Source organism: Zalophus californianus, chromosome 13, assembly GCF_009762305.2.
Source record: "Zalophus californianus isolate mZalCal1 chromosome 13, mZalCal1.pri.v2, whole genome shotgun sequence".
Lineage (NCBI taxonomy): Eukaryota > Metazoa > Chordata > Mammalia > Carnivora > Otariidae > Zalophus > Zalophus californianus.
The window spans coordinates 37,566,100-37,576,921 of NC_045607.1; the positions used below are offsets into that span (position 1 = coordinate 37,566,100).

A 10,822-nucleotide genomic window follows, 5' to 3' on the forward strand; every position below is an offset into this window, starting at 1 on the left:
TATTTTTTAATTTGCATAACAAACCATGCATAGTTCTCCAGATGTGTCCTTCTCTCAGCCCTTTTCTAGATTTCACATGTAACAAAACCTCTGCTTTGAATCCCTGCCCATAAGCCTTATGATGCAAACAAATTGGATGATATTTCTCTTGCATTAGATAAATTTTACTACAAAGCATTCAGGAGATTTACAATGTTGGGAAGGGCACCTTCTAGTCTAAAGGAGAATTGGCAGATAACTTTACTGGAAAGGAATTTTATTTTTACTTATTTTATCTATCTATTTATTTGTTATTTTTAAGTGGGCTCCACGCCCAGCATGGAGCCCAGTGCGGGGCTTGAACTCAGGACCCTGAGATCAAGACCTGAGCTGAGATCAAGAGTGGGATGGTTAACCAACTGAGCCACCCAGGTGCCCCTGGAAAGGAATTAAGTGCTTCATTATTGTGTGCTAAGGATAACTACTTTTTAAGTATTCATTTTATGTAGAACAGTCTTTATTTTTTTAAGTAATCTCTGTACCCAACATGGGGCTTGAACTCAGGACCCTGAGATCAAGAGTGGCATGCTGTACCAACTGAGCCAGGTGCCCCATACAGTCATTTCTAACATGGGAATTATGGTCCCTATGGATCCATGGAAAGCCTTCAAGAGGTTCATGAACCACCCTGAAATTGAATGTACAGTGTGGTGTTTTGTGTATTTTTCTAGAGAAGGGGGTCTTTAACATTCCTAGGTCTCTCAGAGGCATATACAGTCAGAAGAGATTAAGCACCACTGATTTAAGATGGAGGGTCCCAAACCCTACTGACCAAAAGACACCACCTGTGCATGCATGCCCAAGTGACCTAAGCATTTGGCTTGGAAAATTACTGAGCTTTCTCAAACTATATAGTACTCTCTCAAAAAATCCCACCAAAGGCTAAAGGTTATATTTTAGCTCCTACATCTTAGTTGAATCATTCCTCTTGTAGCTGTTAATGTATACTGTTCTCTGTTTTGCAGTGGGCCACCTGATCAAGCTTTAGCACATACGAGGATGATGTACAAAGAGTTAGACTAAGAAAGCACATCTTGGTTTCTTTAGGACTGTCCCATAGAGAGTTGGGTATGTCTGACATCTGTGATCTCCTTGCCCTGTAGGCTCACGTGATGGCTCTATGGGACTCTGGGAGGTGACAGACGATGTGTTGACCAAAAGTGATGCAAGGCACAATGTGTCGCGGGTCCCTGTGTATGCTCACATTACTCACAAGGCCTTAAAGGACATTCCCAAGGAGGACACAAACCCTGACAACTGCAAGGTCCGGGCTCTGGCCTTCAACAACAAGAACAAGGTATGAGCTCGTCAAAGAGGAAGGCTCTTTCTCTTGCTTCAGCTTCTGGGCTTATATCTTGGCACTTGGCTTCTCCTTCCAAGTCAGTCCTTGCTAACATAGCTTAGTTCTGAGCCCATGGAGGATTGAAGGCTGAGGGTTGCTGGTAAAAAATTACAACTGAGATTATGAAACCCATCCCTTGCATTGAGCTCTGCAGTATTTTTCTGGAGGGTCCATATTTGTGGGTCAGCTTCTCAAGAGTTCACCTAGGACCACTCTGATTTGACTGTCTCTCATTTGCACATGGCTTTGCAGGTGCTCTATTTTGGTTGTGATTTTCATACATGCCTCTGAAAACGATCGCTTTTTTCTCTTTGGTATTCAGTTTCTTTTCATTCTTCACTGCCTCTTCTCAACCTGCCAGCAGGTCTTACCTAGTCATTGAGTCAGATCTGAAATGGGAGGTATTAAGTAGAATGTTGGGATGGGGACTCAGAGCCAAAAGAGGAGAAAAGCTCCCAAAATCTGAATCAGGCCACATTTTGAAGGGTAGTTCCCTTAATCTCCTATCTCCTGGCCATAATTATGGCCTTGAGATAGATTTAGATCCTCCACTCATAGAAGCTCTCATACTGCCATTTATGAAACTGTCCTTCATGTGTGTGCTCTGCTGGAACTATCCAACAGGATGTCATGGGAATGATTGCATAGTAAGAGCTTTTGGAATCATGGATGTTTACATTACTGCTAGAACCTGGCTTCCTTCTTGAGTTCTCCCAAAAGCAACCTTGATTTAATATGCTGTCCAGCTGCATCCCATAGAATGAGATGATGAGCTGACAATCCCTGGCCCCCAGGGGATAAGAATGAATGAAGAATGGGACGACCCCAACCTTCAAGATCTTCCCTTGCATACTACTGTGTATTAGTTGCTACAGATTGAAATATAACCTGTTTTTCATTGCTCTTGTAGGAACTGGGAGCAGTATCTCTGGATGGTTATTTTCATCTCTGGAAGGCTGAAAATACACTGTCTAAGGTGTGACGAACATGACTTAGTGGTTTTACCTAAAAATTCACCTTTTGGTTAAAGTCCTTTTAGTCTCTCTGAGCCTTTGCATCCTTGTCTAAAGCACCAGTTTTCCAAAGGTCTGGGCATGTTAATGCAGAGCGCATGGAATTCTGAGTCTGACAGGCCTCTCTTAAAAGTCATTTAAAGAGATCAGAGGGGGAGAATCTTTCACACTGCAAGGACTTGCTGAGAGACTCCTTTAGCTTGCCGTCCTCCAGTCCACAAAGTCTTTAAGTATTTGCTTATGGATTATTGACCATTTGGCATGTTGAAAGGGCAGGAAAACCTAGAAGTTAGAAATCACCGGCAACTGAAAACCAATTAAACTAAGATAAACATTCTCTGAAATAATAGGTATTGAGAATATTGATAATCTTTACAAGCAACTCCTGCATCAAGTCAAACCTACCTGTGGGTCCCTCTTCTTGTCCCAAAGGCCTTTGCTGCTTATTACTTCTGTGATAGACTCTTTCTCAAGAGGAAGCATAGCTCCAGGAATTACTCTTTCATGGCAAGCAGCCTTTGAGCTCCACTGACCTTGCTTGGTGCCTTACATGCAGTAGGCACTGACTAAAGATTAGCTGAATGAGAAGGATCCAGGGTTAAGGCTGAGTGTTGTTAGCTGAGGTTGAGCCAGTCCCGTGAGTGGGCTTTTTGTAGTGTACAACTCCTGTACAATTGGGAAGCTAGGCTGAGGGTAGCCAGAAATCAGCCCCTTTATCTGAAGAGCGGTGAGGAGGGTGGTAGCAGAGAAGGTCATGGCAGAGAACAGAGTGTGACCTTGGCTTTAGTGCCCAGGAGTTATTCCTGGAAATAAGCCGTGGGTCTAGGCCTTTCTGCTTCTGATTATTTAATTCCAGCTTAATCTTTTTCCCTAATCAGCCCTCTTCAAGTACTGAGATCTTAATTGCATATTATAATCACCCTCTCTTTCTCTTACTTAGTGGTGGAACAGGATATTATTTTTGTCTTTTTGTCTCTGACTTTGTGTGGTTTGTCTGTGAAGGAAGCCCACAGAATTGGGCATCTAACTAGGAACACTGCCCTGTAGTATGTTCTCTGGTATTGCCATGGGTGCATCACTCCTTTCTCTGTTTCAGCTCCTCTCCACCAAACTACCGTATTGCCGTGAGAATGTGTGCCTGGCCTATGGTAGTGAATGGTCAGTATATGCAGTGGGCTCCCAAGCTCATGTCTCCTTCTTGGATCCACGGCAGCCATCATACAACGTCAAGTCTGTTTGCTCCAGGGAGCGAGGCAGTGGTAAGAGTCCTGCTATGGCCCCTATTCAGCAGGAAGATGTTACAGAAGATGAGACCTTCCACCTTCAACAACCTTAAAGATTTAAGGGTCAAAATTGTTCAGGGGGGAAATGATGAGGGAGCAGAAGGCTAGCTGACAAAGCATAAGCTGACGTGCTGCAACCTCCCCCAAGCCCCCACTCCTGGGGGGGACATGAGTGACATTTTTCCAGGGATCTCCCCACTATCTTAATGTTAATAGCTTGCTAGAGGGGGAAACATCCTTAACTTGACAATGGCAAGACCTCTGTTATCTTGTAGGTCAGTCTGCTTTAGCATATGAAAGTTCTTTTGAAACCTCCCTTTTCCTTCCCCCAACTCCTGAGTCTGTAATCAGCCACTCACGACCCTGGGGCAGCAGCTCTTTCTGCCTGTGCGTCCTGTCCCTATGCTTTAATAAACCACCATTTTGCACCAAAAAAAAAAAAAAAGTCCCACTATGCCCCTGAGGCTTATAGCTGCATTGCAAATGGGTTTTGACTTTCAGTTTCTACATTGGTTTTCAAACAAGTATAGTGATGGTTATGAAACCTGGTGGAGGTGTTTGGTGACGCAAGAAGGGAGCTTAAAAACCTGCAAATGGCAGCAGAGCTTCAAGCCACCACAGGCAAATTTGTGGCCACGTGAAGCCTTTAGTGGAAACCGAAAGTCAGGATATTGGTGGTTTTCATATTCTTTCACAGATCTTGACTTTCTGTCCTGTGGTAATTTTTGCTCGTGCCCTGCCTGAACGGTAAAATTCATTTATGCTAAGGGATGATGTGCAGTGAGGAGGAGTTTACTGAGAGCATGAGGAAACTTTTGAGGGTGGTGGATATATTTGTTATTTTGATTGTGGTGGTAATGTCGTGGATATATGTATATGTTAAAACTTCAAATTGTATACTTTAAATATGTGCAGTGTATTGTTTGTCAATTATACCTCAGTAAAACTGAAGAAAATATTTAGTTTTGACCACTGGGTGAATTCAGCTTCAGCCTCCCATCTTTTATAACATATTTTATCTGAGAACACTCTATCAAGAAATAAAAAGACTTGTTTGTACTGTACTTTTAAGATTTCAAAATATCTTTTATCTGCCAACTTACTTCATCTTACCCAGAATCCTGTGGGAAGCAGGTAGGAAAAGGTAAGGTTAGTGTTAACCCTGTTTTATAGATGAGACTGAGACCCAGAGCAGTTAAATAACGTGCTCAACATCATACAGATTGGTGGGATAACAGCCATAGACTAGAATCTAGATCATTCAGGTTAACAAAGTATATTTATTTATTTTTTTTTTAAGATTTTATTTATTTATTTGACAGAGACACAGCGAGAGAGGGAACACAAGCAGGGGGAGTGGGAGAGGGAGAAGCAGGCTTCCGGCGGAGCAGGGAACCCGATGCGGGGCTCGATCCCAGGACCCTGGGATCATGACCTGAGCCGAAGGCAGACGCTTAACGACTGAGCCACCCAGGCGCCCCAACAAAGTATATTTTCTTCATCTCACTGTTCCCCTTCTCATGCAAAAATGTGGCTGTATTATCCTGGAAGTCCTAAAAGGCACAATATGGTTTACAATTTAGCCTTTCTCTTCCAAGTAGTGTTTATTTTCATGCAGATACTGCAAAAATGGCTTTTGTTTGGGGTTTTCAATTATAGTTAAGACACTCATGGTGCAGAACAGAGAGAATAATGTGTGCAGTGAGAGTTGTAAGGGGAAGAATAAATAGGCTTGGCTGGAATAACGTCTGCAATGAAAAAGCTTTAAGAGGGGCACCTGGCGGGCTCAGTCGGTGGAGCAAGCAACTCTTGACCTCCGGGTTATAGGTTCAAGTACCATACTGGGTGTAGAGATTACTTAAAAATAAATTCTTAGGGGTATCTGGCTGGCTCAGTCTAGGTAGCATGTGATTCTTGTCTTGGGATTATGAGTTTGAGCCCCATGTTGGGTAGAGAGATTTTTTAAAAATTAAAAAATCTTAAAAAATTAAAAATTAAATAAAAGAGGTTTTTTTTTTTTTTTTTTTTTTTTTTTTTTTTTTAAGTAGGCTAACACCGGGCGTGAACCTAAGGTCCTGAGATCAGGACCTGAGCTGAGATCAAGAGTCTGATGTTTAACCAACTGAGCCACCTAAAATAAAATCTTAAAAAAAAAAGTTTTTGAGATTTTGGTTGTTATTACAGGAGTAGCCTAATAAGGAAATACTGATTCCACAGAATCAGTTTCAGTATAGGTTGGAAACATACTGAAGGAGAGTTTAGAGTTATGAAAGATGACTCCACAGTGAGTCTAGGGGAGGGAGGTTCCAGGTACACTTAAGGTCTTAGGCCAAAGGCATCTTAGGCATCACCAGGCCTCTGGTACTTCTCTAGGGCTTATGGAAGGGTTCCTGTTAGTGTATGAATGGGCATTGTGGCACCAGGGTTCTCAGGCTTTCACATGAGCTTAATTAACCTGCCATATAGACCTGGGAAAGGCTGTCTGGTATTTGGAGATGCCATGTGAACTCAGTGCCAGAGAAATACAGGTTAGCAGACTGTCAGTGTGTGCTCTCCCTACTCATTGCCCTTTACTTTTCTCTCTCTCAGGGATCCGGTCAGTGAGCTTTTATGAGCACATCATCACTGTGGGCACAGGGCAGGGTTCCCTGCTGTTCTATGACATCCGAGCTCAGAGATTCCTGGAAGAGAGGCTCTCAGCTTGTTATGGGTCCAAGCCCAGACTAGCAGGGGAGAATCTTAAATTAACCACTGGCAGAGGCTGGCTGGTGAGTAAGCCCCTGCCTGACATGGTTACTGAACAGTGACAGAAAAATTGTCTTCAGTCTACCTACCTGCTCCCACCCCCACTGATAAATCAGCTACCCACATACTTTTTCAATGGTAAGAGGCACTCCTTAGAGCAGAGAAGGGCACTTTCCCTTGATTTTGCTTCTGTGTCTACATGTCCATGGGAAAACTTGAAGCCCAGTAAGATACGCTAGTTGACTTGGGATTCCCCCCAGGTGATAATGGAGCAGGGAGGTGAAGGATCCACCTGTTGTGGCTGCCATTGAATTACTAACAAGTTTGGTTCTGGCTGTCCTGAGACCTTAGGTTGATACAGCAGTTCTTCAGTCTGTTCAGTTCCTCCCTAATGTTCATTTGGAAAAATGAGGCTCCAGTCAAAGTCTCCTGACATCAGGTTAGACGCAGGACCCTCTCCTCTTAAGACCAGAAGGCTTCCTGTCCCTTTCTATCCTTTTCTCTGCCCCATGGCCTAGAGGTACTAACAGAGTCTCATTTTCTTCCCATAGAATCATGATGAAACCTGGAGAAATTACTTTTCGGACATTGATTTCTTCCCCAATGCTGTTTACACCCACTGCTACGACTCGTCCGGAACGAAACTCTTTGTGGCAGGAGGACCCCTCCCTTCAGGGCTCCATGGAAACTATGCCGGGCTCTGGAGTTAATGACAACTAACTCTCTCCCAAAATGCAGAGATTTACACTAACTTCCATCCTTAGTTTTCTTGTTTCTTTTGATTTTCTTCCAACTGTGTAAGGCCCTTATTTTAGTGGGAACACGAGAGTTTGCCTATGGCTTAGGCACTTGACAGGAAGCTCTGTACAGAAATCTGAAGTGTTTTTTGTTGTTGGTTTTTTTCTTTTGCTTTTGGTGATCAGAATTTTCCTGTCTTTTTTCTTTCTGGCTTCTCAACCAAACATTGTTAATTCTTATTTTTTCTTTAAGTGACACACTCCCCTTTTGCTTCTTTAGGCTGCCATACTCATTCTCACCCTTACTTCATTCTTGAGAGGTAGGGCTCCTTTATAATTATGTGGTTGCTGTCAGACTTTCTGTGAAAGTTTGGGGGCTGTGTGTGTGTGTGTGTGTGTGTGTGTGAGAGAGAGAGAGAGAGAGAGAGAGAGAACTTGGGTGCCTGCAAACACTGTGTGTCACTGAAATTACCTGGAGTAAGAATTACTTGTAATTAAAATATTTATATAAAAAAAACAACTTTATTCACAGAGTCAGTTTTGGGACTAGTCTTTATCTTGTTTTTTAAAAGTCTAACAGCACTGATTATAGGAAGTAAAAACAGAAAGAAAAACAATCACCACCAGGAAAACCCTTTGAATTAGATTGCAGGCTTCCTAGTGACGCTCATCCCAGGACTCCGGAATGATCCGTCCCCTACCCAACTTCCCAGCTTTGTGTTCCCCAGGTGAGAATACTTCTGTGTGTCATTTCTACTTTAATTTCCCATCTACTTAGCCAGTGGCCACTCCCCTAAAATATCAGGGTCTCCATCCGGATGCAGTTCTGGAAGCTGCAGAAGGCTTGGTAGACTTGGTATACCGAGAATCCCCATCCCAGCCTTCCTTTTCCTTCAAACAAGACCTGATCTGGTATCTCAGGGGCCTGGAGCAGGGGGGCCTTAAGTCTGCTAAGATTCACATACTCAGTCCCCTTGGCTTTGGGGAGAAACTTCTCCTTTGCCTTTCTTCTAATCTCCCCAATGGGTATTGCTTTTCTTTTCTAAATTGGGTTCAGTCCAGGAGGGTGGGGGTAAGCAGGGGGTTTATCTGTGTGTAGCGAGTGCTTCATGTGTGGAATGTTCATTTTCTTACTACAGTGGGGCTGGAGTTGAAGCCACCTCTCCCACTTTGTTGGCTCAGCCCTGGGATGGTGATGGGTGGCCTATAGCCAGCAACATTGTGCATGTAAAAGCATTGATGTGACTAGTAATTTGTTCCTCCCTTGAACTGTGTTTAGTCTGAGGTTTTGAAACTTGCAGGCAACTGACTGACCATGATGTCCAGTTATTCCTTGCTTTTTACGCATCATGTTGCAGATAGCAGCTGTTCCTACCCCCAGATTCCTCCTCCATTCTAAGCACATACTCTGCTTCTGTCAACAGCCCATCCTGGGGAAAGGAAAAGTCGTATTTATTCTTGCACTCTAGTTTCTAAATTGCTCTCCCAGTTATCCCCCTCTGCTCTGGGTCTAAGTGGGGAGATTGAAAAAAAGAGTGCCTTCTCCTTGATAATGGGGGCTGGTGGGGAAGGGAGACAGCAGTCCACCCTATCTTGGTGATACACCAGGTGCACACCACAGGTTCTAGAATTCTCATCTTCTAACCTAGAGAAATAGGTGCTATAAACAGGGAATTAAGTAAAATGCTGGATACTATAGATCTTTTAATTGTCTTAATTTTTTTTCTATTATTAAACTACAAGCTGTAGATTTCTTAGTTCTCACAGAACTTCTCTCATTTTAAACCAACTTGTATATTAAAAAAAGATCTTAAGTAGGATGTTTTGTACTGTTGCCAGACCCTCTTCTGTGATGGGTAATATGTTTGATTGTTTGAGATTTTGTTTTTAAAAATGTAGCACTTGACTTTTTGCCAAGTAAAAAAATAAATATTATTCCACTTGCAAAGTGGTTTGAGTGAGTATGTATAACCAAGAGACAGCAGGAAAAAAAGCCCCAAATGACTGGTTGGAGGGTTACCTTGGGGGGCTAGGATTGCTTGGAGCAGAAGAGGAACACAAGAGTTCCCTCACAGTTAAAGACAGGTCAAGTGCAAACACACAAACGCTAAAACCTACTTGTTCCTGGTTCCCAGCCCTGGCCCAAGATCAGTTGCTCTGGGGTCCAGTAGAGGATGAATATGCTCCAGCTGAAGATGAGCAGGAAGGCTGCTAGTCCTTGCTCTGAATGAATGACTATGGATTTGAGCAAGGTGTCCAGCTCCTCTCACCCAAAAGGGTTGGTGATAGGCTCTGTCTGCTTCAGTGGAGGGTTCCCTGAGAGTGACTGAAAGTGGCTGCACAGTGCCCAGGGAATAGGATATGTTTTTTTAAGTTGGCACCATAGCTCCTAGCTGCCCTTTATAAGAGGAGGAAACAGTGACCATAGTGAGTGATGCTCTTCCCAGAGCTTGTTTGGGGCTATAAATGAGAAAAAGGCAGACTGCTGAATCATACCACCTTCCTCACAGCTGATTCTGGAAGACCCATCAGGGCTGGGCCACAAAGCCAGGCAAGGTGCTATATTTCTGTCTCACATGGTACTGGTTCCTTTTTAGGCAAACTAGATATAGCTGCCCTTTGCACCTGCCTTAGAGGCTGGCTAGTTCAGAATGATTCATGTAGGTATCTACCTGTATGATCAAAAGCCATAAAACAGGAAGGGGGAAGTGAACTGGTTGAAGCAATTGAGAGGGCTTCCTAGAGGAGAAGAGCCTTTCCCAAAATGAGGTTTTTAGAATACCCAATCCATGGAATAGTGATGGGTGTTTGCAGAATGTGCCATGGTCAAATTATTTCTGGGAAATGTAAATTGAAACGAAGACATGCTTCTTTACTTCCCAATAATCAGGTTTTGGTTACTAGAGGACTCATGTTCGTGGAACATGCTCAGAGAAAGGTGACAGGGGATATGGGGGAGGGGGGCCCCTGACCTAGGCTGCTGTTCTCCATGGAATCTTGGCCCTGCTCCCATTTTCCAGCGAAGTATGTATCTCACAGAAAAGCTTTGTGGACTTTATAAGGTCCCTCCCTTTCCTGCCCTCAGTCCCTATTCCCAGACCATGAAAGAACTTCCTTGTTCTCCCTCAGGCCACATACCTCATTCCAAATGGTCTACTGGCTCCTCCCATCCTCTTTTGGATCCTTTTGCAGAAGGCTTTGGAAACTAATTTGTGCTCTGGGTTACCTACCCTTGCCACTCCAGGAGTTGATTAGTATTAATCTGGCCTTCAGTGTTTCTAATAAAGACTCCCAATCTAGGTTTCTCTGATCCAGCTACAACACAGAAAATAACAAGTCAGGCTGTCAAGACTTGGCTTAGCATTGGGGTCAATTGTAAGAGTCAGCCTATGACCCAAGTGCTTTTTCATTCCTTCCCAATTGGCTGATGTCTGGAGTCAACAATGGATTGGGGTTGGGGAGGAATCACTCAGTGTTACTTGCTATTAGCCACATCTCATTTCATGCTAGTGTGCTGAGATGGCTTGAAGCTTTGGAAGGGTAGAGACATAGGCTAAGTCTGGAACCACCAATGAAGACAAGAAAGTTTGGGTTTCTTAGCTTGGTTCTTCTGCCCTTAGTTCAACTCCTCCAGGGAATAATCCAGAGAAACGTGAGAAATTT

At 43.5% G+C, this 10,822-nt stretch overlaps 1 protein-coding gene across 2 annotated transcripts in view; it reads left to right on the forward strand.

Moving 5' to 3' along the window:
* The window catches only part of DCAF12 (DDB1 and CUL4 associated factor 12), a 32,599-nt gene extending 23,514 nt beyond the window's left edge, over nucleotides 1–9,085 (forward strand). For both annotated transcript variants that reach the window (XM_027615334.2, XM_027615332.2), the window contains exons 5-9: nucleotides 1,143–1,336; nucleotides 2,292–2,357; nucleotides 3,491–3,653; nucleotides 6,267–6,445; nucleotides 6,974–9,085. In XM_027615334.2, the coding sequence (XP_027471135.1) occupies nucleotides 1,143–1,336; nucleotides 2,292–2,357; nucleotides 3,491–3,653; nucleotides 6,267–6,445; nucleotides 6,974–7,132 (761 nt within the window). In that variant the 3' untranslated portion in view covers nucleotides 7,133–9,085. The remainder of the gene's footprint in view (nucleotides 1–1,142; nucleotides 1,337–2,291; nucleotides 2,358–3,490; nucleotides 3,654–6,266; nucleotides 6,446–6,973) is intronic.
* Nucleotides 9,086–10,822: the final 1,737 nt, after the last annotated feature.